This window comes from Penicillium griseofulvum (assembly GCF_001561935.1).
Source record: "Penicillium griseofulvum strain PG3 chromosome Unknown contig_80, whole genome shotgun sequence".
Lineage (NCBI taxonomy): Eukaryota > Fungi > Ascomycota > Eurotiomycetes > Eurotiales > Aspergillaceae > Penicillium > Penicillium griseofulvum.
In genome coordinates, this window is record NW_024467471.1 from 5,380,355 (window position 1) to 5,407,368 (window position 27,014).

Below are 27,014 nucleotides of genomic sequence, written 5' to 3' on the forward strand. Positions count from 1 at the left end.
TACGGAGTGAACCTAATTAATAGATAAACTTGGTGTAAATACCAAATCAACACGGAGAAGGTACCAAAAAGAAATATAGAAAGGGGGGTATAGTCAACGGCCTATGCGCCTGGGCTCCCCAATATAACCATAACCAACGAAAGCAGATCAACTGGAAGTCCAAGTGGTAAACATAAATACACACATCGCTAGGACTTGAATCAAGATGAATGAAGATATTCGATGCTATTATGTGAATTAGTATGAACAAAGATCGGCAAACCAGTGCGCCTATTGTCATGCTGTTCTGTGCTGCTCACCAGGGCTTTGGGGATGTAGTCAGGAAAAATGTCAAGGAAGGTTAAGATACATGTGGGAGATGGGAAGTGCTATTTTACTGAATAGCGAGGAGATCTTTGGAGTGTATTGCATTGGGTTCGTTTAGCGAGGATGGTAGTCGTGGGTGGGCGATGATTGATCATAGAAGCCTAATTTGCGTGGATGCCGTTCATCGACTGAGGTCTCCGCCCTGTGCACATCGAGACCTCGGAGTCTCTTAGCAAGTAGGCTTTCCCTAGGTTCTGAACTGCTTGGATTCGAGATGAAAGGATAACGTCTGGAATCCTCGTTGTCCTTGGCGAGCTTGTTGTACTGAGACGCACTATGCGAGGAAGGAGTACTTTCAGGGCCGCCTGGAGCATCCAAGGAACTTCGCACACCTAACTGCGAGGGGAACTGGCCGGGAGACGACATATGTGGACGGAGGTGAGGGATCGCTCCCTGCTCCACACCCAGCCTGCGGGAAGTTTGTCCAATTCCTAGGCGCGTATTTACGCCCTCAGTGCTGGAGGTGGAAGGCTCTCGGGATGGCTTGTACCGGGTGTACCGAGGCTCAGGATATTTGACATCATTCCGTAGTTTCTCCTTGCCATCTGGGACACGGTTCGCAAACACAACGCGGATAGTCGAATATAGATAAAAGCGACCGCGTGACGGACAACAGATGTTGAAATGAATGAGGTATCTCAAAGTGGGTTTATCGTTCGGGTCTTCCGTGGGATTCAAAGAAGCTTCAGGGCGATCTGTCCCAAAATTCTTCCGTGCACTGAGCGGCATATCGATGATCGGACCTGCCGAATAGCTCCGTTGCCGAATGCAGGTTTTTGTGCCAGGTTCCATATCACTGAGGTCGTATGGGATTAGGAAAAGCTTGACCGCAGTTTTGTGCGGATTCTTGATTATGATTTGTAATTGACCCTGTTGCGGAATCCGGTAAGAGCCCCCCGGGGGAGATTTAAGCGATTCTGACTTGCGATTCTTCTTTTCCTGGAGGCGTCGTGATCCGGCATCAGATGTACGACTATCGTTTTCTCCTTCTGCTGTGGGACTACCCTCGCCCGTGGGACTTGAATGTCGCTTGTGACGTCGAGGCGGACTAGGATTCTCTTTCGGGAGGGAGTTTTCCAGGTCAATTACTCCCACATAGGGGCTTGGATTGTCGTCTGAAATCGAGCGGCCGCAGCCCGAGGTCGGATAGCTGTAGAAAACGGCCGGGAATGGCACTGTAACATGTGGCGGACATTTGAGATGGCCTTTACATTTCCCCTTGCCCAGTACACCGATCTGAGCCATGAAATCCAGCGGCTTGGAAGGATTCATTGACATTCTCCCGCACAGTATCGACTCCTCGTAAGACCCCACCATCGGTGCGTGGGGTTTATACGATATGTCAGAGGCAAAAGACGGCCTTCTTACTCGCGATGGTGGGATCTGACCCCCCGGGGACGGTGCGAGTTGAAGACTATATGCTGAAGTCAACGAGCGGCGAGGCAAAGGCGTCTGGTTGGTAAAGATATCTTGCCGCCGCCCGGGCGGAGATGGGCTACTAATATTGGGAATTTTATCGCCTGGCGGAGAGAATTGTAGATTCCCGAAAATATCTGGTGGCAAAGTACGGCGACGGTTTGCTCTCTCCACGTCCACATGCTCAACACGAGGAGAGAAGTCCAAGTCGGTGTTATTTGCTTGGTATACCAGAGGACTGGTAGGAGCTTTCAGAACATAACTTGATGAAAATGAGCCCACCGACGGTGCACGAGCACGATCATCCACGATAACATTGGGCTGACGATTTTCATTCGATGTACTGGTCTTCCGTAAATCGGGTGGCAAGGCAGGTGCTCCGAGCCAGGGAATAGTGTGGGAAGATCTTAAATCAACAAGAGGAGAAGTTGAACTCCGCTCAGTGAAAGAAGATCGAGGAGAGTGTGAGTCATGGGGATCTGCGGCTCCATCTGTGGCTCCTTCTCTGAAATCACCCGAGTGTAACGCTGATCGAGGCCTCTGGATATCGGCCGGCGATTCCAGTTCCTCAGTCGCGGTGATGTGGCGTTCTTGGCTAAGGGAGCGGTCTTCGTGCTCTCTTCCTGCTATTTGCGACTGCTCCCATGAGGTTTGGATGATTGAAAGTTCATTGTTTTCCCTATCCGGGGACTATTGGCATGTTAGCTGATGTACACTTGAGAAGATGTGTTGGACTATGCAAGAAAAGACAAAGAGAACAAAACAGGAGTAAAAAAAGGATAATCACAGCAAGCAGAGGCTGGAAAGAAAATCAGATATTCATGAATATATTCACATACCGTGTGTTGAAGTCTCCAAGGTGAAGATTCTTTGATACGGTGTATGAGCTCCTCCCGATCATTTGCCCACGACCTGGGCGGATTCAACGCCGTTGAATGCATAGAGTCGGTTGCCATATCTGGTGCAGCTATTTCACGGTGATTGGAATCATTTAGCTGCGGCTCCGAGGACCTTGTCAGCTGTTCACGATCATCATGGTCGGGTGACCGTAGATAGTAACGCCGCCGATCTGGATCTCGAAATAGGGGCATGGTGGCGTGATAAGGGCAAACTATAAGGCCTGAGACGCTAAAAGTGACATTTCACGAGCCCAGCCGCGCAACATCCCAGCCGCGCAAGACCTTTTGAAACCGGAGCCAAGCTGTGCCGCGGGGAGTTAAGACGCAGCGTACCAGGATGATTCAGGTATATGCCGTCAATAGTTCTACTGATTTCGCGAGGAAGGCACCGCTTATATAGAAGGTAGCATGTCCATAGGCCCCGCTTTAGCTTTTTTTTCTCTCTTAAAGTATAAATACCCAATCTCAAAATATTGAATAGTTGAAAGAAAAGCATTGGGTGTGCAGTTGAATGGGAGGTGGACACCCGTCGATCTCGGAAATCCGGACTGAAAACGTCATGTGATGGGCCAGTGACGTTGTATTGCCCTTTAGGTGATTAGGCCCTTGATTTTTTTATATTTGAATTCTTTGGGTCTCAATAATATCAAGGCGCGATGCCTAAATATTGTAAAGATGTTGGAGAGAAATGTAGCAGAATGTGCCAGTTGGAATGCCAATAAAATGAATAATGTCACATATATTGGACATTATACATGATATTATAGATATTGTAGATGTTGATGTAAATGATATTAGCTATCTCATTCTTTTAGAATCTACATAAAACAAAAAGAATAAAGTGTATAGATATTTCTTTCAAAAGAGTTCATACTTAGCTGCTAGTGGCCGAGACCGATGTTCCGTGCGGAGATCGCCACTTTTTTTTTTCTTCTCCGAAAGTCTTTCGAAGTTCAACACCACGTCAGGACAAAACATATCTGTTTTGTTTCAATATCAGCATGGCACCAAAACGTACCCACGATGGCGATGCTGCTCCATCAAAGGGCGAACCCGAGATCAAGAAGCGCAAGGGTTTTAGCGTTGGACCCGCAAACCTACCAGATGGCACATATCGTCGCAAGAGTGAGCATGCCTTCAAGTTGTAGCTTGAACGAGACTAATGAAATGATCAACAACAGCCCAAAAGATCAAAAATGACTTGATTCACAAAGCCAAAGTGAAGAAGGCCTATGCCAAGATCAAAGCCGAAGAACTCGCTATCGCGCCTAGGAAATCCGTGTACGATACCGCCGCGGCAGAGGAAGCCGAAAAGAGCAAGGATGAAGGAAAGACTGTTGAAGACGCAAAGACCCCGGAACTCCACCCGGATCGCATAGCTATGTTGAACGAGCCTGAGCCCGAGCCGACACCTGCACCTAGAGCAGAACGGCGCCCACGAGGGGATGGCAAACAGAGGGAGCGCAGACCGAAGCCCTCGGCGTTCGCAAAGGAGATGGAGTTTGCAGAGAAGCGGAGAAAAGCGGAGGAAGCACGACAGAAGGATCGCGAGGCGAAACAAAAAGAGCGTGACATGCTGCTGCGCGCGAAGCGGCCGGATCAGTTTGGCAAGAGGAGATTAGGCAGAGAGAGCAATGCGCTGCTTAGTCGTGTGCAGCGCATGGTTGGTAAGAATTAGAAAGGAAAGGCACGAACTACACATGGTGTTGACTATGTTTTCATGATACCCGGTCATAAAAAAATTCAAAGCATTCAATACATGATTCTTGATCAAGAGCACTTTGATTAATACTGTCTTGCTAACCTACGCCGCGGCCGGAGCAGAAGACTTATTGTTCCCTCCACTTGTACCGCTTCTCGACTTTTTGAAACAAGCAAACTCGCCCTTCGTCCGATCTCTGAGCCGTTTCAGGATAACACGCATTTCTCCTAGTTCGGCCTTCAGTTTTGTGCGAGCTTCGTTGGTAGTACGACGATCCAGCTCAGTGTAGATCTCGCCTTGCGTACTTTTTGCTTCCTCAGTTGTGTATGAGCTAAGACTCTGTGCAATGAACTCGGTATCCAGGGTGGCTTGCATCAAAGCCGGGAGTGAGAAGGAGGACCGAGCACGGAAGGCATCAAGCAGTGACGAAGAAATGTGAGAAAGGAGATGTGTCAACACAGTGGAAAGTAGCGAGGAAGGTGAACTTGACGCAGCGCGACTAGCACCTGATGACACAGTAGACGGAATAGTTGTGGAGATCTCTGTGTGGACCAGCACCATGGTCAGCATGGTGTTGTAGACATATGGCCGAACTTGCTCCGGCCTGTCAACAGACGGCTCCCAATCTGGAGATGCAATCCCAGCCGTGATTGTTTTGTGTAATAAGACAGTAGTTGGGGTGATGTATGATTGAAAGAGCCTGTCTTCAATCTGGCTCAGCACGTCCCGGACGGTCTTGGCCTCTTCCGTCAGCTTGACTGAGAATGATGTCTCAAAGTTCGAGATAAGCTGTGGGACATGGTCGGCTTGTAGAGCTTTGAGATTTGATAGTGTGAGAAGGATTCGAACATTCTATTATGTGGTCAGTTACGCAGGTATCACATCGAATTGGACTGAAATTTACCCGATTCCAAGAATCGACCGAATCAGCCGAGAGAACCGACAAAGCAGCGTCAGTCGCTTGGCTTGTCATCGCCGGTCGTGCAATAATCCATTCATTCTCTTCATCTACTGTAGTCAGGCGCTCTGCGTTTTCGACCAGGCCACTTAACGCTTTGTAAACACTCGATACAAACTGAGAGCGGACCATTTGAAGTAGCTTCGCAGGCGGCTGAGTGACAACATCCACTGAACCTGGCTTTGCCATAGCTTCCGAAATGTAAAGAATCTTTTGCATGCCCCCAAGGATAGCACTCTCAAAAGCCACAAAGAACCCCGGCATCTTAGTCAAATCACGATTATCTGAATCGCGTGTCCAGTCTTCCAACATTTTGCAGATCTCCGCGTCTTTGCTCCAGGCAGCACACGCCACACGTGCACACCGTTCCCGGGAAATACTGACAAGGGTCTTGAGGAGGTCATAAGTTTTTCCAGCGCCGCCAATCGGCCTTAGGGCTGCCATTTCGCTCGCCGCAGTGCCTACAGTGATAAGGAATTTGCTCAGATAGTGCACTCCACTGAGGGAATTGGAAAATGGTGGCCAGAATGCGAAAGTCTCCCAGTGCTCTCCAAGTTTTGGAGGAGGATATGGTAGGTTCGTTGGATCCAGTTTGAACCGGGATTCTGTCGGAGTAATGCCCCTCGACTCTGGGGTTGATGGACTTGCTGGAATTGGCGAGAAGAGAAGGGAGATATCTTCTGTTGGGGGTTCCGCGAACAGAGCCACGACATTCTCTCGAATGATATTGACCAACACATCGATACCCTTCTCTAACTCTTGAATATTGTCGTCGGAAAGATGGTGATGTTTGCGACTCTCTCCTTCAAACCCGGTAGGCAAAAGCCGTTGTCGATTGCCATCAATGAATGATTGTGCGACTTCCCAGAAATCCAACACCTCCCCCAGCAAGCCACTTTGAGAGGACAGAAGGCGGGTTAAGAACGTTTGTATGCATTCCCACAACTCAATGACTTGGTCCGTGTCTAGTCTCCCTGGTATTTCTACCGCACCATCACGGGGCGCTAGGCGGAGATAGGATGCTGTAGCCTGTGGAGTTGGTCTCTCTCCACAAGCAAGTCTTCTTCTTAAAATTTCAATTTCGACCTTGCATCGGTCGCAGAATCCGGTGATCTTTGTTTTCAAGAATTCAACACGACTCTGAAGCCATTTCCAGATGGGGTTGTTCTCAACACCTAGTTCCAACAATGCCCCTATCAACTCCATGTGTTCTTCTACAGGCCCTGAAGCGGTGCTCGTAGTTGAAGTAGTGGGGGCATCGGCAAGACGTCTCCATAGATCACGCTTAAAGTCATGGATTTGTTGGTCAACATCCATCCACATTCGGCCCATGGCTAGAATGGTGTGTGTCTCAGAGTCGCTTAGTTGCCGGTGGGAACTGGACGATGCCTGTTCGGCAATATTTTTCGCCCGATTCGCGAGGGTCCTTGCTTTGGTATATTGCTCAACGACAGCATCGTAGTCACGTTGCTGGATGGACTTGGACAAAAGGCTTCCAATTTCATAGACATCACGTTGTTTCTCCATAGTCTCCACCACTGATTTGAGTACCTTCTCTCGTTCCCGACCTCCAAGGGCCGGTCCCCACACTTCTTCGGCCTTGACAGAAGCCTCAACCAAAGGACCTCTGATACCCTTCATGCCAAACTCACTCTCCTTGACAAGGGCGGTCTTCTTGGGAACCATTGGGGCGGGAGATGCAATCCGCTGCTGACCTGAATAACTCCGGAAATGTCCCGACCTGCGGGGACTCAGAGCTTGTTGTTTATCAACACCCTGGTTCCTCATCTCGGTATAGACGCTATCGATAGTTGCCTTGGCACGGACGAAACGCTCAAAGTTGGCTTCCACTAGCACCTTTAGGGACGCGGATTTCTGGTCAATGGAATGCGACAGGTTATCCAGACCGCTCGTCAGCGATTCAATAGAGGCTGAGTGATGCGCCTGTGATAGGAATAGTGCGGGCGAGAATGATGTTGATGATAGCAGGAATCGTGATTTCCCATCTTCTTCTAAGGGCACTCCCCGTTGTTTGAGAATCCGGAGAACGCTGTCACTTGTACCCAATGGATCCGGCTCGTCTTCCCGCGCATTTTCTCTGCCCTCCTTTCCTCTTCGTGAACCAAAATTGCTCCTCCAATCACTGGTACTGCGTTCAAGAGCTATGTATCGAGACTTGCGTGGACGGGAATCAGCTCGTTGAACTTGCGGTTCTTCTGGTTCATCGGCCGCGTCTAAAGATGCTGGCCATTCCTCCGGGAACTCGGAGGGTAGGTTATAGTGGCTTGCGACGTCGAGGTCAGCCATAATTGCCGGGGTAGAGCGCAAGAGCCACGAATTGAAACACAAAATAGACAAACAGGGGGTTGATCTCCGAGATCTGATAACAGAACCCTGAAATGTTAAGTTGTATGTCGTAAGTCAAGAGTGGACACCTAAAAGAGTGGACTCGGGCCGTGGGGGAAAACCAATGCGGTCTGAGTCCCGGATCGGTGCGGCGCCGAGAGATTTGATTCTTTCTTCCTTTCTCCTTCTTCCCTTTTACCCCCTCACCACTTATTATTTTCCCCCAGAATAATTGAAGGGATCTTTCAAGATGATCGCTGCCCGGAACTTCTCTGTCGCTCGCCAGTGCATGCGCCCCTCCCGCGTGGCCCGTTTTGCTACTCCTATCGCGCAGGTACACAATTCCCCCTCAAGGACAACAAACGCTTTAACAATTAAAGCTCAATTGACTAATTTTTGATCTTTTAAATAGGTTCGCTTCTACGCCAGCCCTGCGCAGGAGGCTGTTGCCAAGTTCAAGGGTCAGAAGGGTCCTGATGTACGTTTTTTCTCGTTTTTTCATCTATGCCGGTGCAAGCCGCGCCAGCACACTACCGACCATAAATCGCTAGAACATCACCACGTGTATAATTACGTCAATGCTAATTGATCTACTTTGAAATAGGGCAAGTACACTGTTACTCTGATTGAGGGTGACGGTATTGGCCCTGAGATCTCTCAGTCCATCAAGGATATCTTCGAGGCCGCTAAGGTACTGATTTCTCAAGATTCTAACTCTTCAACGCGATCGAAATACTAAGTTCAGTAATAGGCCCCTATCAAGTGGGAATCTGTTGATGTTACCCCCATCCTGAAGGATGGCAAGACCGCCATTCCCGACGATGCTATTGCCAGTGTGCGCCGCAACTACGTCGCCCTGAAGGGTCCCCTCGCTGTATGTTCCAGTTTCCAATTGCCTATAACTCCCTCGCATCTGCACTGCGATACTAAACTCCGCTCTTTCAGACCCCCGTTGGCAAGGGTCACGTCTCCCTGAACCTGACTCTCCGCCGTACTTTCAACCTGTTCGCCAACTTGCGTCCTTGCCGCTCCATTGCTGGCTACAAGACCCCCTACGACAATGTCGATACTGTTCTCATCCGCGAGAACACCGAGGGTGAATACTCCGGCATTGAGCACGTTGTCGTCGATGGTGTCGTGCAGAGCATCAAGCTCATCACCCGCGAGGCTTCCGAGCGTGTCCTCCGTTTCGCCTTCCAGTACGCGCAGTCCATCAACAAGAAGAAGGTCCGCGTTGTCCACAAGGCCACTATCATGAAGATGTCCGACGGTCTGTTCCTCAACACCGCCCGCGAGATCGCCAAGGAATTCCCCGATATTGAGTTTGACGCTGAGCTGCTGGACAACTCATGCCTGCGCATCGTCACCGACCCTACCCCTTACAACGACAAGGTTCTCGTTATGCCCAACCTGTACGGTGACATTCTGTCCGACATGTGCGCCGGTCTCATCGGTGGTCTCGGTCTCACCCCCTCCGGTAACATTGGTGACGAGTGCTCCATCTTCGAAGCCGTTCACGGCTCCGCCCCCGATATCGCCGGCAAGGGCCTCGCCAACCCCACTGCTATGCTTCTTAGCAGTATCATGATGCTGCAGCACATGGGTCTCCACGACCACGCCGGCCGCATCCAGAAGGCTATCTTCGACACCCTCGCCGAGGGCAAGGTCAGTTTTTACATCTATTCCTACAGTTACCGCGCATTACTGACACCATCTTTAGACTCTCACCGGTGATCTTGGCGGTAAGGCTAAGACCCACGAGTACGCTGGGGCCATCATCAAGCGCCTGTAAAGCAAGCGCTGCTAAGACTCCTTGTACTATGACCCACTGATCTATTCCCTTTGTACCCTTCGAACGACATTAGACCTATAGCGATCGAAATATACCTACTTTTGGTTACCTGGAGGCGCCTGATTCCCACACAACCTTGAACTTCCTTTAGGCATATGGTAGATCTGTATCGTACATTGATCGGTTCTGTTACTGTAGCAGTAGAGTACAAGATGCATGCATAGTCATACACATCACTCAAATAAAAGAGAACGCCACCCCTCGAACTCCGTAGGTATCAAAGTTTAAACTTCCATATCGAAACCTCGGCCACCTTAACGTCGTCGGGCAGTCCTGCGCGTCGCAGTGCTAGCTGAAGGTTTCTTATCTTTGGCTTTGGATCGAGATGTTTGCGCTCTGGTGCTCCGCGAACCACCTTTTTCATCCTCGCCGTCATCCTCGTCAGTATTGCCGTCAGATCCCTCCTCGCCTTCCTCGTCATCCTCATCATTCGCACCAGTATCGTCTGCCGAATCGCCCCCTTCATCTGACAGCTTGCCTTGGCTGCCTGGACCGATTTCTACCTGCAGCCGGGTTGAGCGTGTTCCACGCGTGGAGGGACGGGATGCGCGACCTCGAGATGGGACAGGAGAAGATCGTGGTTCTGTGGTGGATAAGTGGTCAGTTTACGGGATGTAGACCAGGCTGTAAATCATATCGCTCCTTACCATCTGTATCTGCAACTGTGCTTCCTCGCCGTGATCCGCCTGCGCGGCTGGCACGACTAGTGACAGGCGACAATGACTCTTCCATCGCAAGCCGCCTCTCAAACATCATATCACCGTACTCGTCATACGGGAGCTCAAACGAGCAATACATTTCGCTGGATCCTTCATCATCTTCGTTGACGTCGGTGATCACTGAATCTTCCTGTAAAGATATCGATAATTAGCAAGATGAACCAGCGCGGACAAAGCTCCGACCACCGCTTACCCGTTCGTCAAGAGCTTCCAAGTTGTATAATGAGCCTAGCTTCTTCCAGATGCCTGGAATTCGCATGTGCTCCGCCGTGGAAGGTGCGTATCCTTGGCTCTTTAGATAATCTGAGATTGCGAGCATCCGAAAGTGTTTGTGTAGGCCTATGGAGCCAGACGGTTAGTTGCGTGGTCGACTCAGCGGAGGTACGAATTAAACTCACCCACTGGTTTCCATTTTATGATCGCTTTAAGTAGCGCAGTTTCTTGCTCGTCTGTCCAGGGATCTGTGATTAGGTTGTAGTCTGTGTCTGGCTTGTCGACGCTGTCGCTTGACGGGGTGTTTGCGCTCGACTCCACTGTAGTATCGTCTTGAGGTGTGGGCGAGTGCGCGCGCTTGGTCTTCTTTCTTGGAGGCATTGTAACTTGATGGAATATCCGTGGACAGAGAGTAAGAATTGAATTGGAGTAGGAGGGGAGGTAATGAGCTTCGAGCTGGGCGAGGGCACTTTCTGTTATCAAGGGTCTGTGCACGATAGCCATCTCCGTCGCGGGACCTGGGAACTTTCACGCGTCAAACATCTCATCTAGCATGGTCTCATTATGGAGTTGGATTGTGATGAGCTGGATCCTTTCTCCAGTGAAAGTCTCTGGAAACTCTCAAAATTCAGCATAGAAGCTCTACAGCCATTGGGATCGTTACCATGGAATACGACGCTAAGTGGTGAGTACCAACCGCAGATTCCCTAGAACATTCAATAACTCTCTCTTCTTATAGATGATACTACATCTTGCCTTGAGATATATCCACAGTCTACAGATAAGATCGATCCTATATGGAAGCTGGATCTCTTTCCAACCCGCTTGGAGAACCCCGAATCATTTACCAACTCGATCATCAATCCCTCCATAGACGGCGAGTCTGACGCTACATGTGATTCTTTGAGAGACATATCGGATGACGGCAACGACCTATGGTCCTTGGATTTACTTCAGGAAGACCCGAGTCAGGCATCCCCGCAGAAATCATGGGAGAGATATCAACAAAGATCTTTTCAAGAACATGTGTCTGTGTACATTAGTGAATCTGGGGCGAAGGGCTTTGATGCAATTTTGGAACGGCCAAAAACTGCAAACAGAGATGGTCCGCCACAACGAATGGTTCGAACAGATGTGTTCATTCGATCATTGCTTCGTCTCGGGCTTGGCTGGAGCTCTCCATTATTTCGCTATGATCAACGCACCAACCAATTTGAAAGATATTTGAAGGATATTCGGGTTTCTGGTATTAGCCCATTGGCGTTGGAACATGTTATTGAGTATGTGGTCCAATGTGGTACCAACATGCAGCGCATGCGGCTGTTTGCGCAGGACCCGCCAGCGAAGTGCAAAGAACTCTCTGCTTTGTTCACATTAAGCAGCACCGTCGCAATAATAATTTTCAACCTTGAAAAACAGATAACCGATCATTCAAGGAACATCGCTTCACTTCTGCAAATAAAGGCACTATTCCACCGCTGCGGAGACTTGATTGGTGTCTTGGCAGCTATTGTTGGTGCTGCGCAAAGGGCTGTCTCGGATGCACAAGTCATGTCAATTGTTACAGAACGTGCAGCATTTTTCGCCCAGAAGTTTGACTGGATGGAGAACCTTGTGCATGAGATTGTGATTCGAGTGACTCGGCCGTGGTTCAAATTCATTGAGACTTGGATTGGGCTTAGACCCGAAGATGCAACTCTCAAAGAGTCCATGGCAAGCGGCAAAAACTTCGTCAGACTGGTAACTCATGACTCTGGCAAGTTCAAGACTGGGCCAGCGCGAATCGACCACATCTATCAAGCGGACCATATGCCGTCTTTCATCCCGCCCGACCAAGCCCGTTCCATCTTTGAGAGTGGACGAAGTCTCCAGTTGTTGAAACGATCCCATCCTTCTCATCCCATCGCAAAGCGCGATGTTCTCTTGCGAACTGGTAGTCTTCATCTCCGTTGTGCGACCACTTGGGCTGATATTGAGCAAATTCAAACAAAAGCCCAGGAGTACGAGTCAAGTCTCCGCGCCGAGATCAAGAAATATCATAAGGGTGATGCAGGCTTGCAGGATTCACCATCAAATGTTGTCACCCAGGGTGTCGATCAATCCACTGACGCAGAAGTTACAACGGCAGCCTTTGAACTCTTCGACATCGATGATGACAAAAATGCCTCAGGGCCGGTAACAGATTACAAGGCTCTCTCAAAGGATGATTTCAAGCAACTTCTCGATAAAGCCCGTGGGTTTGAAACCGAAACCGCCAATGAAGGAAGCTACCTCGGTCCTGAATTAACATACGGCATCCATCTATCTCTTGCCCCCATTCTTTCGTCACAGGCACTTCTCATCGACTACTCTTGCCTACACCTTCTCTTCAAGGAGCATCGACTTCGTCATCATCTGAACATGCAATGGCGCTTCCAGTTGTTGGGAGAGGGCTCATTTGTCGCCCGCCTTTCTCATTCCCTATTCGACCCGGAAATGGAAAGCGGGGAGCGCAAGGCTGGGAAAGTGCGCAGTGGTGTTGGCACCGGTTTACGCCTCGGTAGTCGTGACACATGGCCGCCAGCTAGTTCAGAGTTGCGACTCGTGTTGATTGGCCTGCTAGGAGATTGTTACTTTGGCAGCACAAACACAGAGGATGACGAGAAAACCGACGCTCAAAAGGATAACGAGTTGCCTGGTGGTATGAGCTTCGGAATTCGGGAATTGACAGACGAAGAAATCGAAGGATGTAAGAATCCGAATGCAATAGAGGCTTTGGATTTCCTTCGTCTGCAGTACACGCCACCAGAAGTCCTCGAATCCCTCATTACTGTTCGGTCTTTGGATAAGTATGATCGTCTGTTCAAGTATTTACTTCGGTTAATCCGCATGGTTTCTGCCGTCAAAGGACTTATCCGTGATTCTACTGCTCGAAGGTCCCTATCAGGAGGGTCACGGGATGTATACCAGAAGTTTAGAGTTGATGCCCAACACTTTGTTCTAGCAGTCAGTGATTACTGCTTCCACATTGGCGTTGGATCCACCTGGCAGCGCTTCCAAGATACACTTACCAAGATTGAACGCTGCGTCAACTGTGGTGATATCGACGGTACGATTGAAGCGGCGCACTCGGTACCACGACTTCGTGATTATCACGAAGACATTCTTGACCAAATGCTGTTCGCATTATTTCTCAGCAAGCGCCATGCACAGGCGGCCAAATTGCTTGAATCCGTTTTTGGCACTATCCTCACCTTTAGTCTTCTGTCAAGAGCAGATGGAATCGGGATGCGTAACGAAAGTGAAGGAGCTGCTCTACACCTCTATCAGTCTTTTAGAAAACAGGTCTCCGCCTTTGTCAACTACCTTCGCAACCTGGAGTCTGGAAAAGCCACTTCAAAATCAATGGCTAAATCAGGGAAATTTTTCTATTCGCGGACAGACCCAACCAGTGTCTTTGAACATCTACGGGTGAGACTAGACGTGAAGAACTACTATTGATCGAAGGAAGCAGCTACTACACGTTCCGAATGTGTAAAGAACAACCTACTGGATCTTGGCTGGAACGCTTATCACTCTGTTTTTACTTCTTGGACATGTTACGATTCATGATTGACGAAATTCTTTCAAAATTCACTTCATTTGTACGCAAATGCAATCCCAATGTTTCTATACCCTTCCAAATGGCGTGTTTTCTGTCGCATTTCCCTTATTATTACAACTCCAATCCAAAAAGCATTTCATGTTCTCATGCACAAAATCGACATAATCCAAGCATACACCACAATTAGAAGAAGTGAAGATCCGACTCGGCCCAACCCTTAGCAAGAAGAATTTCACGGGCAGATTTCTCCATAGGCCCAGGGCCGCAGACCAGAACCATACTTTGCTCTTCTGGGGCCGCATACTCCGCGAGCAGTTCCTCAGAAATGCGGCCCCGACGACCGGTCCAGGTATCAGACCCTTTAGTCAAGGTGTGCACGACAGTGCATTTCCGACAATCAGTCTCAACAAAAGCATCAAGGTCAGAACGGCACAAGATATCTTCCTCCTGCCTGTTTCCATCCAGCACAACACACGTCGTGGGATCTTGTGTGTCTTGCATGACAGCCCGCAGAACCTGGAAGACTGGAGTGATCCCCGTTCCTCCACAGATCATTTTGAACGAACGGACATGGCGCTCTTTGCCGCTGATCAAAACCCGGCCGTTGCCGAGATATTCAAATCGGCCGGTCGGGCCCTTGCAGTCAATCACTGAGCCTAGGGGAAGCTTGTCGAGAGCCATGGTCATTTTTCCTCCTGGAATGGTCTCCGTTGGGAAGTAGATCTTCACGAGTAACTCCATCTTGCCTATGAGGTTTGTGTCTGACATTGGCGTATAGGATCTGATGACTGCCTCGTTACTGGATGGATCCTGGACTTTGATCATCAGGTGCTGGCCGATTGGTAGGCCGAGAGTCTGTTTCTCATGTTCCAGGTCGAATACGAATAATCGTGTGTCCCAGGATACATCCTTCTTCTCTGCGAGAGTGGCTTTTGTCCATGCTCGTGACTGAAGGAACACTGCGCGTTTCACGTCAGAGCCTGTGACCGAATCGCTCTTCAGCGCTTCGAGAGATGCCTTGTCTAATGTGCCAATATGGTAATCAGGCATCATTGCCTTGGCAGTTTCACTGTCTGGGAGAAGTTAGCGGTGCAATATTGTGAGAATTTTTGATTTGTCACTCACGGATTGCAAGGAAGTCCTCTGATACATCCAGACCAGCAGAAGATGTAATACTGATCGCTCCTCCGGGGTGGCCTTCGAGGAAGCCTGTACCATCATATACTTCGCCATTAACGACAAACCAAGGCTTCTCGCTGGTGCTATTGGCTTTCAACTCTTGCAAGTCGATTTGTCTGTTCACGCCATCTTTCTTCATGTTTATTTCTTTCACTGGCTCCGGTTCGGCAGGCTCCTCGCCTTCGACCCTTTCACCCCAGTTGCCATTGAGCAAGTCACCGCCAGTCTTCTTGACTCTCTCCATCCACCCTCCAGCTTTCGCTGGATGAGTAGGGTGCTCAAATTTCAACGTATTCCCTTGTTTGGTGATCGCCACTCTGAACCATGGGTTATTCATCATGCCCAAGACAGACCAGTACATGTCCCGCGGCATAGCGCTTAATGCCTCATCCACCGCACGGACTAGAATTGCATCACTGGTCTCTAGGTCCGCCACTGGGACTTCCAAAGACCAGAAAGACCAGCAGAAAGATGCTTCCCTCCACCACATGTCTACCTTGCCGCCAAACAGCTCGCCATCAAAGTCGCGGTATTTATCTTCTGCATATTCGATCTCGGAGAGGCGCCATGCTAGAAGATCAGAAATGTCAGCCATGTTTCATCCTTGGGTTCAGGGGTGTAAATACATTTGCCTTTATCCAGAGAAACCTCAACCTTTGTTACCCTCCGACCACCCCCGGCGTATGCATATCCTTTGACTGTATATGTGGGTCCAGCTGTGGATAAATCGATCTCTTCCTCGTGTTGTGGATATACAGCCACCGAGTTGACGTTGAGTTCGTAAATGGCATATCGCTCGTCGGTCCACCACTTGGGGTCCTGGGAGGACATCTCTGGCGTCACCATTGTCCTGGCACTGTTAGCACGGTTCATTTCACGGTCAGTTCACCTGAGACTTACGGGAGCACTCGGTTATCATAGATATGATACCAGTTATCACTTGGAGCCTCAGTCAGAATCAACTTCTTCAGCCACTTTACACTCCGACCTCCGATTTGACCAGGCACCACTGCTCTCAATGGACGGCCATGATCTGGTCTAAGGTCTTCGCCATTCATCTTATGAGCCAACATGATTCCTCGATTTGGATCCATGGCCCAGTTCAATTTGACTGAAGTTCCGTAAAATCCATTCGGCTATGGGTTTCGTCAGTCTTAGCTCGATGATTCCCGACACCCTTAAAATATTGATATGAAAGTCTTACCAGCTTATCAGCACCCTCCATACAGACATACTTTGCTTGTCGAAGTGGCTTCGCACTGCGCAGAATATCCGCCATCATAGGTCCCGTGAATAGCGCCGTCGATAAACCAGCCGCACCCCATGAGAAGCCCTTCGACTTCCGAACTGTGTTCTGTTCTTTGCGTCTGTTGCCCGCACAGACGAGTGTGATGGGTGCCGTGATCTGGTCATACTTCTGAAGCACGTCGCGGAAGTTCAGGACTAATGGCTTTTCAACCAATCTAGCTCATCAATCAGTTCATCTGGACACGAAGCCTGCAAGCATAAGTAGGATTGCACTGACCCTTCTATACTGATCTCCCAATCAGGGATATCCTCATCGCGGACCTGGGGTACCGGTCCATGGTTCCGAACATAGAACAGTTCCGGGGATGTGAGGAAACCTAGGTATCGGCTTAGCTTGGCGAGTTGGGTATGGCAGATGAGAATGGATACCTTCTTTATACAATGCTGTCAATGGAGGCTCCACATTGAATGGATGCACTCCTGTCAACCGAATCAATCGTGGATCGCGAGGTACATGGTTATCTGGTGTCCCTTTATCGACCTCTAAGATGTCGACGGGGTTCTTTGATGGTGGTGGGAGTGGGATATCAGGCTCTCCTGGAGTTGGAATGATGTCTTCCACTGTGATCTGGGCATTCTTGAAAGAGATAGTCTCTGATTCTGTTATCGTTTGTGTGGTTATGGTGGTCATGATGGTATTGGCGCGAGGCTTCTACGCTGTGTGCTATGAATGTAATGGAATATAATAGAAAATATAGAAAATATAATAGAAAATCTGTCGAAATTGCTTCCAAATATGAAAAATATGGTAGAATTCCAAGTATAATAAATCAAAACAGTCTTAACGTGAGACTGTAAATACCCACATTTCACTACAACATAGTATACATAGCCCTAGACCATCAGCCCAATACCATACACCATCAGCACAGGACTAGATCTCCGCGGATTCTGTTCATTCCAAAACTCCACATTCCTTTATGGAGTATAGGATTATAATTGCCGAGTCATATTCAAATTCTTATCTACTCCATATAGATGTCGAGATAAGAATGAAACCCTAACAACCAATCACAATCGACATAAAAACTCCCATCTCCGCGGAGATAAAATCGACTATCTCAGGAAATCCCTCGTTCCTGTTTTCTCCGGTTTCGTGGTCTGATTAGCCTCAATTTGTACGACTCAATAGGTAGTGTCACAGATCACATCGTAGTATCAGACTCAGTGGAACGAGGCATTTATTTCCTTAAAATTAGCATGAAACACCCAATTCCGTAGTGCATTAAACTCATCTCACATTGCTTAGTCTCAGCCATGCCTGTTCTAGATGGACTACGGTATGGGGAGCCAGTCGATGGCAGCCCAAGTACCAACAATGTTCAACGCCAAAAGATTGTAATAGTTGGACTGGGAATGGTGGCGGTCTCACTCATGTAAGGGATTCTATCAGCCGACTATGAGAATTCCTCTAACAGCCCAAGTGAGAAAATTATCAAGCAGGATACAGAAAGAATATACGACATTGTCGTCATTGGTGAAGAGTCCCACGTAGCATACAACCGTGTTGGACTATCGTCGTTTTTCGAACATCGCAAAATTGAGGATCTATACCTCAATCCAACGGAATGGGTAAGCTATCTATTTGTTAGAGTGAAGAAACATAAGTCCTGATAAACATTGCTTCTTAGTATGACTCGTTTAAAGAACGAGCCTTCGATCACCACCTCAACACACGAGTAACAGCTATCAACCCCACGGAGAAAACCGTTCATACCTCCACCGGTGTCTCATTATCTTATGACATCCTCGTCCTTGCAACTGGCTCCGATGCCACCCTCCCAACACATACCCCCGGCTACGATGCCAAAGGCGTCTTCGTATATCGAACTATCTCGGATCTGGAACGCCTCATCGACTTTGCAGCTCAGCATAAAGGCGAAACAGCTGTTACAGTCGGAGGTGGACTGCTGGGCTTGGAAGCTGCCAAGGCCATGACAGATCTAGAAGACTTTGGAAATGTCAAATTAATTGATCGAAATAAATGGGTGCTAGCTCGACAGCTGGATGGAGATGCGGGAATGCTGGTCACTCGCAAGATCCGGGAGTTGGGACTTGATGTTCTACACCAGAAACAGGTGAAGATTGTTCATACCGACGAAGGAAATAATGTAGTTGGCATTACATTCGAGGATGGTGAGAGGATTGATTGTTGCTGCATTTGCTTTGCGGTATGTTTTTTCTTGATTTTCTTTTGGCGATGCACATGCTGACTGGGTTTAGATTGGAGTACAACCTCGAGATGAACTGGGTCGAGATATTGGAATCCAGTGTGGTACTCGGGGCGGATTTGTGATCGATGAAAGGTTCGTCAATTACTAGTTGTGGATACCCAGTCATATCACTAACTTGTATAGTCTTCAAACCTCAATCCCAAATATCTACGCCGTCGGAGAATGCGCAAGCTGGGAGAACCAGACATTTGGAATTATTGCTCCCGGTATTGAGATGGCCGATGTGCTCGCTTTCAATCTGACAAACCCAGACAAACCGCCCCGGAGTTTCACGCGGCCAGATCTCAGCACAAAGCTAAAGCTACTCGGAGTCGACGTCGCTAGTTTCGGTGACTTCTTCGCCGACAGAGACGGACCGAAGTTCCTTCCAGGTCGTCGACCCCCCACTGATTCTGGCCTGGCAGAGGATGCTTCACGAGAGGAACCTCCTGTCAAGGCTTTGACATATAAGGATCCATTCAGTGGGGTGTACAAGAAATATCTGTTCACCATGGACGGCAAGTTCTTGCTTGGCGGCATGATGATTGGAGATACCAAGGATTATCTGAAGTTAAACCAGATGGTCAAACTCCAGAAAGAACTTGATGTTCCTCCTAGTCAATTTATCCTCGGTGCCCAGAACGGCGGAGAAGAAAATGCAGATGACCTGTAAGTATCCTAGAGTTCTGCTATTTGGAAGGGATCCTAATTCATCTCTGCAGTGATGACAGCACCCAGATCTGTTCATGCCACAATGTCACCAAGGGAGACGTGGTCGACAATGTGAAGAATGGTACATGCACAACCATTGCACAAGTCAAGTCATGCACAAAAGCAGGGACAGGCTGTGGTGGCTGCATGCCTCTCGTTCAATCAATCTTCAACAAAACAATGCTCGAAATGGGACAAGAAGTATCAAACAACTGTTAGTGATATCAACTTACCCCAGTATTATCCCCCGTCACGACTAACATGTTTAGTGTGCTCACATATCCCCTACTCCCGCGCCGATCTATATAACATCGTTGCTATTAAGCAACTGAAAACCTTCGTCGATATCATGAAAGATGTTGGAAAGAACCCAGATTCCCTCGGTTGCGAACTTTGTAAGCCCGCAATTGCATCGATTCTGTCCAGTCTGTTCAATCCGCACATCATGGACAAGGGCTTCAACGATTTGCAGGAGACAAACGACAAATTCCTCGCTAATATCCAAAGAAATGGCACATTCTCTGTGGTACCCCGAATCCCAGGTGGTGAAATCACAGCCGATAAGCTCATTGCTATTGGATCCGTGGCCAAGAAATACGGTCTTTATTGCAAAATCACCGGTGCCCAGCGCATCGACATGTTCGGTGCGAAGAAGCAGGATCTTCTGAACATCTGGACAGAACTTGTGGATGCGGGCATGGAGAGTGGACACGCCTATGCGAAGGCACTTCGAGCAATTAAAGTACGTTAAACTAATGACCTTCGAAGAGAACACCAGCTAACAGTGAACGTTCAGAGTTGTGTTGGAACCACATGGTGTCGTTTCGGTGTCGGTGACAGTGTCGGCATGGCAATTCGGTTGGAAGAGCGATACAAGAGTATCCGTGCGCCTCACAAGTTCAAAGGAGCTGTATCTGGTTGCGTGCGAGAATGTGCCGAAGCTCAAAACAAGGAGTAAGCAAACAGTCCCACAATGTTGAATTGAACACTCGCTAATAGCTCACAGCTTCGGACTCATCGCTACCGAAACCGGGTTCAACATCTTCGTCGGAGGCAACGGAGGTGCAAAGCCTAGACACGCTGAGCTCCTTGTTACAGATGTACCAGCGGAGATGGTAATGCCCATAATCGACCGTTACCTTATCTTCTACATTCGCACTGCCGACAAACTCCAGCGAACAGCACGATGGATCGAGAATCTCCCCGGCGGAATCAACTACCTCAAAGAAGTGATCGTGGATGATAAACTCGGAATCTGCGCCGACATGGAAAGACAAATGCACGAACTAGTCGATAGCTATTTCTGCGAGTGGACCGAGACCGTCAAAGACCCCAAGCGCCGAAAGGTCTTCCAACAATTTGCAAACACAGACGAAACGGTCGACACAGTGGAAGTTATCCAAGAGCGGTCCCAGCAACGACCCACATACTGGCCGAAAGACTCTGCCGAGCGACAGGATTTCAAAGGCCACAAGTGGTCGAGTGTCTCCTGGCAACCGGTTGTTCGAGCAGATCATTTCTCCGACGAGCCACCTCAGGTTTCATCGGCGAATGTCAAGCGCGGTGATACTCAACTTGCTGTCTTTAAGATCAAGGGCAAGTTCTATGCGACGCAGCAGATGTGTCCGCATAAGCGAGCTTTCGTTCTGTCTGATGGCCTTATTGGTGATGATGATGCTGGGAAATATTGGGTGTCATGTCCTTATCACAAGCGCAACTTTGAGCTCAACGGTGAGCAGGCGGGTCGGTGCTCTAATGATGAGAGTATGAATATTGCTACATTCCCTGTTGAGGAGAGGGATGATGGCTGGGTGTATATCAAACTCCCGCCAATTGAGGAGTTGGATTCGATCTTGGGGACGGAAAAGTGGAAGGTGCGCAAAAGTGAGGCGGAGGATCCGTTCCATAAGGTTGATAAGAAGTTCAAGGGGATGAAGGGGAAGAAGATTACGGATGGTTTCCTGCCTACCCCTACGGTGCAGCCAGCAAAGTCGATTGACTGGTAATTGTTGTGTGACATGTTTGTTTATTTGAAATTTGGCGATGGAACAGGTTGGCGTATGGAATTATCGAAATAGTTAATGGCCTTATGAGAATACATGAGAATACATATATTTGCTTTGCATCGTTTTTCCCATTATCACTCATTCTATGTAGATATATTGTCAGATATACGAGTATATAACTTGTTCATATATTATATCATTCAACACCTGGTTATATAAAAAGGGCCCGAATATCCATCTACCGACATAAGTACGGAGCCTCAATGTAGCCGCTTTTTACTTCCACCTCATTGGAGGGATTAACAATGGCCACCGATCTTTTTCATATCCTTCTGAAGAGTTCTCAATATTTCTGATATGCTATGTGGAGAAAGGAGAAATAAGAAATAATGTTCATTTGGATATGCAAATTGCTGAGCAATTATGCTCGCACACCTCTAGGGCTGGGCAGTCAATATCGCCTAGATTCCTTATCTCGGTATACTGAATATAGAGCTACCCGTGGACGCACACACTCAAAATGTCTGGGAAAATAAAAAAAAAGACCCGTCTAGACTGGTAGGAAGTCTTTGCTTCACTACCGAGTAGAGAAATTACTAAAAAAGAAGCCCTAATTTTGGATCGGTGGATGATACCAGATCTTTTAGGGTTGACTCCCGTTGACTCCGTTGACTCCCGTTGAACTCCAGCACCAATTGACAAGCACCATTGCTAGATTTAAGTATTTCCGCGGAGCTCATATCGCTATTTAACGAAAAGACCCGCTAGGCTGAGCTTCTTCAGTCCCTATCTCAGTTGGCTTGTCATCCAATGAGGAGGCTCGCGTTTATCAACATAGATTCCTGGCCGCTGTGGAGAACAACGCCCCCCAGACCCGACATGATCTTATGGAGTACCCGGTAAGCCTATAATAGTCGATTGAAGGTCCGCGGAGTTACATGAAGTAGCTTAATTCATTCGATCAGGGTTTGCTTCCAATTGTGGCACTTGGCATAGTATACTTCCGAGACTGTGATAGGTCATTCAAGTTGATATCTTATCTTTATTAGAATTTCAGCAAAGGGTACGGCGGAATTTTCAGGAATGAGATCGGTGGCGAGAAGTAACTTTAGAATTCAAGGATCCGATGATCCTTGTTCTAACCTTGTCTTTGGTTTGTATCAAATCAGCGATCTGAGATATGGATACTCCCTGGTAACTCTTGACTAACTATTTTCCATTGGGAGCACCTAGCTATCTGCGACAATTGGATAACCTGACATGCAGCAGGATTTGCAGACTGATTGTTGTTGTGTGTGTCACGACGAGATACAATTGAGATATACTTCACCGAACAGAGCATCAGCAGTATCTATATAGATGCGAATGTCTCTCTATCTTCCATCTTGTATATTTCTCCTAAATCTCCAAAGAAGCTCTTACTTCCATCTAATTTACAAGTCTGTATCGAATTATCTGAGCTATTTTATTAGAATATCAGCTTCCGAGCCTACCTCGACACAATCGGTCGACAATACAAAGATCCCATCATGGCAACAGGCTTTGTTAAACAGCTTTTTATATCACCAGAAGTTAACCCCAGTAATCGCAAAGCCAAATCTATTCCCATATTGAACCCTTTCGATCAATATGGACGGGTATTCTTTTTCTCGTGGCTTGGCTTCCTGGTAGCATTCCTATCATGGTATGCATTTCCACCACTGGTAAGTTCAAGATACAATTACAGCATGTTTGATAGACACAAGAGAGCGTCTCTAATATCATCAACCTGTCTAGCTGAGTGTGACAATTAAAAAAGACTTGAATATGACACAAGATGATGTCGCCAACTCAAACATTGTCGCTCTTCTAGCAACGTAAGTACCAGATATGGGATCAATTGAAAGAAACATCTCTCTGACCGCTACAGTCTACTCGTCCGGTTTGTTGCAGGCCCACTCTGTGATCGCTATGGCCCACGCTTGGTCTTCGTGGGACTACTCCTCTGTGGAGCCATTCCTACAGCCATGGCCGGTCTCGTCACCGGCCCCAAGGGCCTAATAGCTCTGCGATTTTTCGTTGGAATTCTAGGAGGAACCTTCGTGCCCTGCCAGGTCTGGTGCACTGGTTTCTTCGACAAGAGCATTGTCGGTACTGCCAATTCCCTTGCTGGAGGCTGGGGTAATGCAGGCGGAGGAATTACATAGTATGTGTCTACCTTCTCTATTTGATCCTATGAATATACTAACAAACCAACTCAGCTTTGTTATGCCCGCCATCTACGACTCCCTAGTCCACTCCAGGGGCCTCCCTTCGCACAAAGCATGGCGTATCGCTTACGTCGTCCCATTCATCATCATCACCTTCATCGCCTTGGGTATGCTGTTCCTCTGCGAGGATACACCAACAGGAAAGTGGTCTGAGAGACACCTTTGGGCGAAAGAGACGAATACCGACGGAAACATCGTCGACATCAACTCCGGCGCTTTCACTAGCGGAATGACAACCCCCCACAATGCCGCAACAATCGACATCGAAAAGAAAGGCGCCCAGTCACCGCAAGTCCTAGAATCTGACCCATCAGCAATGGGCCAGATGGACATCTTCAAACAAGAAACAGTCGTCTCCCCAACTTTCAAAGAGGCCCTCAACGTGGCACTGAGTCTATCAACCATGGCTCTGGCAATCCCCTACGCCTGCTCATTTGGCTCAGAGCTGGCAATCAACTCCATTCTGGGATCTTACTACACAAAGACCTTCCCACACATGGGTCAAACAAAAACAGGCCAGTGGGCTGCTATGTTCGGTCTGCTGAATGCCGTCTTCCGACCCGCTGGCGGTCTCTTCGGTGACTTGGTCTACCGCTACACAGACAAGGTCTGGTCTAAAAAGCTTCTGATTACCTTCTTGGGAGTTGCGATGGGAGCTTTCCAACTTGCGATTGGATTGTCGAGCCCGTCCACGGAGGCGTCTATGTTCGGTCTCATCGCTGGAATGGCTTTCTTCCTTGAGGCATCTAATGGAGCCAACTTTGCTCTTGTGCCCCATGTGCATCCTTTTGCCAATGGTATGTTTACCCCATTCTTACTCCAATGCCAGATTTGAAGCTAACATCTTGTCACTAGGTATCGTTTCTGGTATTGTTGGTGGCTTTGGTAATCTTGGAGGAATTGTCTTTGCTATTGTGTTCAGATACAATGGATCAAGTTACGGGCAATCGATGTGGATCATCGGTGTTATATGTTTGGCGGCTAATTTGGCCGTTTGTTGGATTCGGCCTGTTCCTAAGAGTCAGATGTCCTGAGAGCGATTTTATATGTGCTTTAATAATTACGAATACCTATTTCAATTTACGAATACTTCTCGATACATCCGTGTTTCTTCTTAGTTTGTAATTTAGTTTATATAAATGAGGCTTAACTGGACCCTGGCGGCCTTTGTACAAGGGTTCTAAGCAAACCCATCATGCAGTCCATGGTAGCAGCCATGCTATCGATTCTACTTTCTAGCCTGGTGATATCTGACCTTTTAGCCCCGGTCGAGGCCTCACTAGCTGCCTGGCTATTCATTATACTAAGAAATAAAGCCATTTCTGTTTGTAATGATGGCGAGGAAGCCGGCGGTGAGGGGGGTCGTGTCCGTGGCCGGACTGTTGGACGCTCAATTTCTATATTATAATTAGTAAAATATAACCTAAATATACCAACTTTTACATACCTTCCTGGCTAGAGTTGTCCGGATCTCTAGGCCTTTTATCCCTCCCCCGCTGCACTAATTTATCGGCCATATCATTCTGCACAGAGTCGACATGTGTCTGAGGCTTACGCTCATTTTCGGGGTCTTTTTTTGGTGGTAGGCAGAGATAGCATCCTGGATTCTACCCTCGACAGATTTCATTTCATTTGACATGGTGCAGTAATAAACTGGATAAGAAGTTAATAAAAATGGATTTTTTGACGGAAGGTGGAAATTCAACTTTTGGTGCACCAATATCCCACCTCGTGGGATTTTTGGCGCTTGGGGTAGATTTGGCCAAATATTTCGGAGGTCCTACCTGTATACAGTATAATGTACATAACTTTATGCAGCATAAGTAAGCCTTCAGGTGATACATAATGTTGGGATAGGAAACACCGATCGAATTGTAAGGATTAGGTATTAGGTATCTTTTGTAGACTAATTCTAGAATAGTTAATCTTTCATAGAACAATATTGACTCTGCACACGACAAGAATATGCAATCTCGGTATCCACTCCCTACCTAAAAAAAGTACGGATATATGCCAAGCTCTCGGGTTAGCGTACTCCGAGTGCGGGTTGAAGCTGGGGCGAAGAGGGGCATAAATGAGTTCCCTTGGTTTTTGTGTATTCTACTCTAATTCCAAATCTCGTCACAATGGCTCAATCTCAACCTCGCCGCTTTGCCCAGATCGTGCACCTCAAGCCCTCCGCTGTTGCCGCATACAAGGAGTGCCATGCCAATGTCTGGCCTGAGATTCTTCAAAAGATCAAGGAGTGCAACATCGTAGACTGTAAGTTTCAATGTCAAAGATATGTATAAAAATACTGTATGTTCTCACTGGCTGACATGGTATATTTTCGCCGATGAAGACTCAATCTACTTCGATAATGATCGGACTCTGTTCGCGACCTTCAAGTATATCGGAACAGACTTCGAAGCTGATATGAAGAGCATGGCATCACTCCCTAAAATGAAAGAGTGGTGGACTATGACTGATGGAATGCAGGTATGTCGACGATCTAACACAACTGGAGAGATATGGAGCTAATCCGAAGACCCTATTAATAGGAGAGCCCTATTCCTGGAGCCGTGGGCAGTGCGGAGGGTCCAGGGTGGTGGAAGCCCTTGGAGGAAGTGTTCCACACCGACTAAATCCTTCAGCCATCGTGAAGAAAATTGAACCTGTACATAGCCATAGATTCTCTATTAGGTGGTCGATTGTCGGAAAAATTGATCAATCTTTCTTTGGTTCACGTCATGCGCGGCGGTTCCAACGCCACCCCTAGTTCGATGGAGGTTGGCAAGATGCTTTTTGTCGTCAATACTCAGCACCACAAATTTGAAGTTTGTCAAGACCGTAGGCAGAATGGTCCTTTCTATCAGGTCTGGGGTAATCAGTATCGCCATATATCCGGTGTTTGACCACACAGGCTTCCTATGAAGCGTAGTCATGCTGGTATCCGCTGGATTGGAGATCTCAGCAAAATATGTCCATAGCTCTCGGAGGATAATGCCATGGGCAACGATCGCGATATTTTGTTGGCCGTGTGGGTCACACATTAGAAGTGGGAGTAGGTGTTCCTCGAAAAATCCTTTAGCTCGCTTTCTCATCGACTCTTTGGACTCCGGGATGACCCAGTCTCGGGGCCTTGGTGATGGAGGAGATTCTTTCCAGAAGCGGCCTTCCATTGATCCATAATCCTTCTCTCTTAAATTTTGAGTCAATATCGGTTGCAATGGTGTTTCACCGGGTGAAACCTGTGCGTGACAGACCCCCTCGGCTGTGATTCTTGCTCGACTTAAGTCCGAAGAAAAGACAGTC

General features: G+C 48.0%; 10 protein-coding genes across 10 annotated transcripts; 6 read left to right on the plus strand and 4 right to left on the minus strand.

The window, feature by feature from the left end:
- Positions 1-420: 420 nt before the first annotated feature.
- PGRI_029170 (uncharacterized protein) lies at positions 421-2,873 on the minus strand (the record flags this gene model as incomplete). Its single annotated transcript, XM_040790630.1, has 2 exons — positions 421-2,472; positions 2,622-2,873. The coding sequence occupies 2 exons, from the start codon at positions 2,871-2,873 to the stop codon at positions 421-423; spliced, it is 2,304 nt and encodes a 767-aa protein (XP_040647583.1).
- Positions 2,874-3,682: 809 nt separating this feature from the next.
- Positions 3,683-4,359, plus strand: PGRI_029180 (uncharacterized protein; the record flags this gene model as incomplete). The annotated part of the gene is made up of 2 exons (XM_040790631.1): positions 3,683-3,806; positions 3,863-4,359. The coding sequence occupies 2 exons, from the start codon at positions 3,683-3,685 to the stop codon at positions 4,357-4,359; spliced, it is 621 nt and encodes a 206-aa protein (XP_040647584.1).
- A 126-nt stretch (positions 4,360-4,485) lies between these two features.
- Positions 4,486-7,648, minus strand: PGRI_029190 (exocyst subunit SEC5; the record flags this gene model as incomplete). The annotated part of the gene is made up of 2 exons (XM_040790632.1): positions 4,486-5,235; positions 5,288-7,648. 2 exons carry the CDS (start codon positions 7,646-7,648, stop codon positions 4,486-4,488), a joined length of 3,111 nt encoding a protein of 1,036 aa, XP_040647585.1.
- A 289-nt stretch (positions 7,649-7,937) lies between these two features.
- Positions 7,938-9,479, plus strand: PGRI_029200 (isocitrate dehydrogenase (NAD(+)) IDH2; the record flags this gene model as incomplete). Its single annotated transcript, XM_040790633.1, has 6 exons — positions 7,938-8,021; positions 8,100-8,165; positions 8,292-8,378; positions 8,439-8,561; positions 8,633-9,352; positions 9,408-9,479. The coding sequence occupies 6 exons, from the start codon at positions 7,938-7,940 to the stop codon at positions 9,477-9,479; spliced, it is 1,152 nt and encodes a 383-aa protein (XP_040647586.1).
- A 314-nt stretch (positions 9,480-9,793) lies between these two features.
- PGRI_029210 (EAF7 family protein) lies at positions 9,794-10,852 on the minus strand (the record flags this gene model as incomplete). The annotated part of the gene is made up of 4 exons (XM_040790634.1): positions 9,794-10,122; positions 10,187-10,388; positions 10,452-10,597; positions 10,657-10,852. 4 exons carry the CDS (start codon positions 10,850-10,852, stop codon positions 9,794-9,796), a joined length of 873 nt encoding a protein of 290 aa, XP_040647587.1.
- Positions 10,853-11,035: 183 nt separating this feature from the next.
- PGRI_029220 (tubulin gamma complex associated family protein) lies at positions 11,036-13,951 on the plus strand (the record flags this gene model as incomplete). The annotated part of the gene is made up of 2 exons (XM_040790635.1): positions 11,036-11,156; positions 11,211-13,951. The coding sequence occupies 2 exons, from the start codon at positions 11,036-11,038 to the stop codon at positions 13,949-13,951; spliced, it is 2,862 nt and encodes a 953-aa protein (XP_040647588.1).
- Positions 13,952-14,237: 286 nt separating this feature from the next.
- Positions 14,238-17,172, minus strand: niaD (nitrate reductase NiaD; the record flags this gene model as incomplete). Its single annotated transcript, XM_040790636.1, has 7 exons — positions 14,238-15,127; positions 15,180-15,803; positions 15,860-16,083; positions 16,134-16,369; positions 16,438-16,696; positions 16,759-16,858; positions 16,911-17,172. 7 exons carry the CDS (start codon positions 17,170-17,172, stop codon positions 14,238-14,240), a joined length of 2,595 nt encoding a protein of 864 aa, XP_040647589.1.
- Positions 17,173-17,798: 626 nt separating this feature from the next.
- niiA (nitrite reductase niiA) lies at positions 17,799-21,471 on the plus strand (the record flags this gene model as incomplete). Its single annotated transcript, XM_040790637.1, has 9 exons — positions 17,799-17,917; positions 17,966-18,113; positions 18,173-18,712; positions 18,765-18,847; positions 18,899-19,423; positions 19,477-19,679; positions 19,735-20,207; positions 20,262-20,419; positions 20,472-21,471. The coding sequence occupies 9 exons, from the start codon at positions 17,799-17,801 to the stop codon at positions 21,469-21,471; spliced, it is 3,249 nt and encodes a 1,082-aa protein (XP_040647590.1).
- A 1,806-nt stretch (positions 21,472-23,277) lies between these two features.
- Positions 23,278-24,754, plus strand: PGRI_029250 (Major facilitator superfamily domain, general substrate transporter; the record flags this gene model as incomplete). The annotated part of the gene is made up of 4 exons (XM_040790638.1): positions 23,278-23,327; positions 23,381-23,656; positions 23,712-24,517; positions 24,576-24,754. The coding sequence occupies 4 exons, from the start codon at positions 23,278-23,280 to the stop codon at positions 24,752-24,754; spliced, it is 1,311 nt and encodes a 436-aa protein (XP_040647591.1).
- Positions 24,755-25,846: 1,092 nt separating this feature from the next.
- On the plus strand, positions 25,847-26,344 carry PGRI_029260 (L-rhamnose mutarotase; the record flags this gene model as incomplete). Its single annotated transcript, XM_040790639.1, has 3 exons — positions 25,847-25,982; positions 26,062-26,198; positions 26,261-26,344. 3 exons carry the CDS (start codon positions 25,847-25,849, stop codon positions 26,342-26,344), a joined length of 357 nt encoding a protein of 118 aa, XP_040647592.1.
- Between the last annotated feature and the right edge of the window lie 670 nt (positions 26,345-27,014).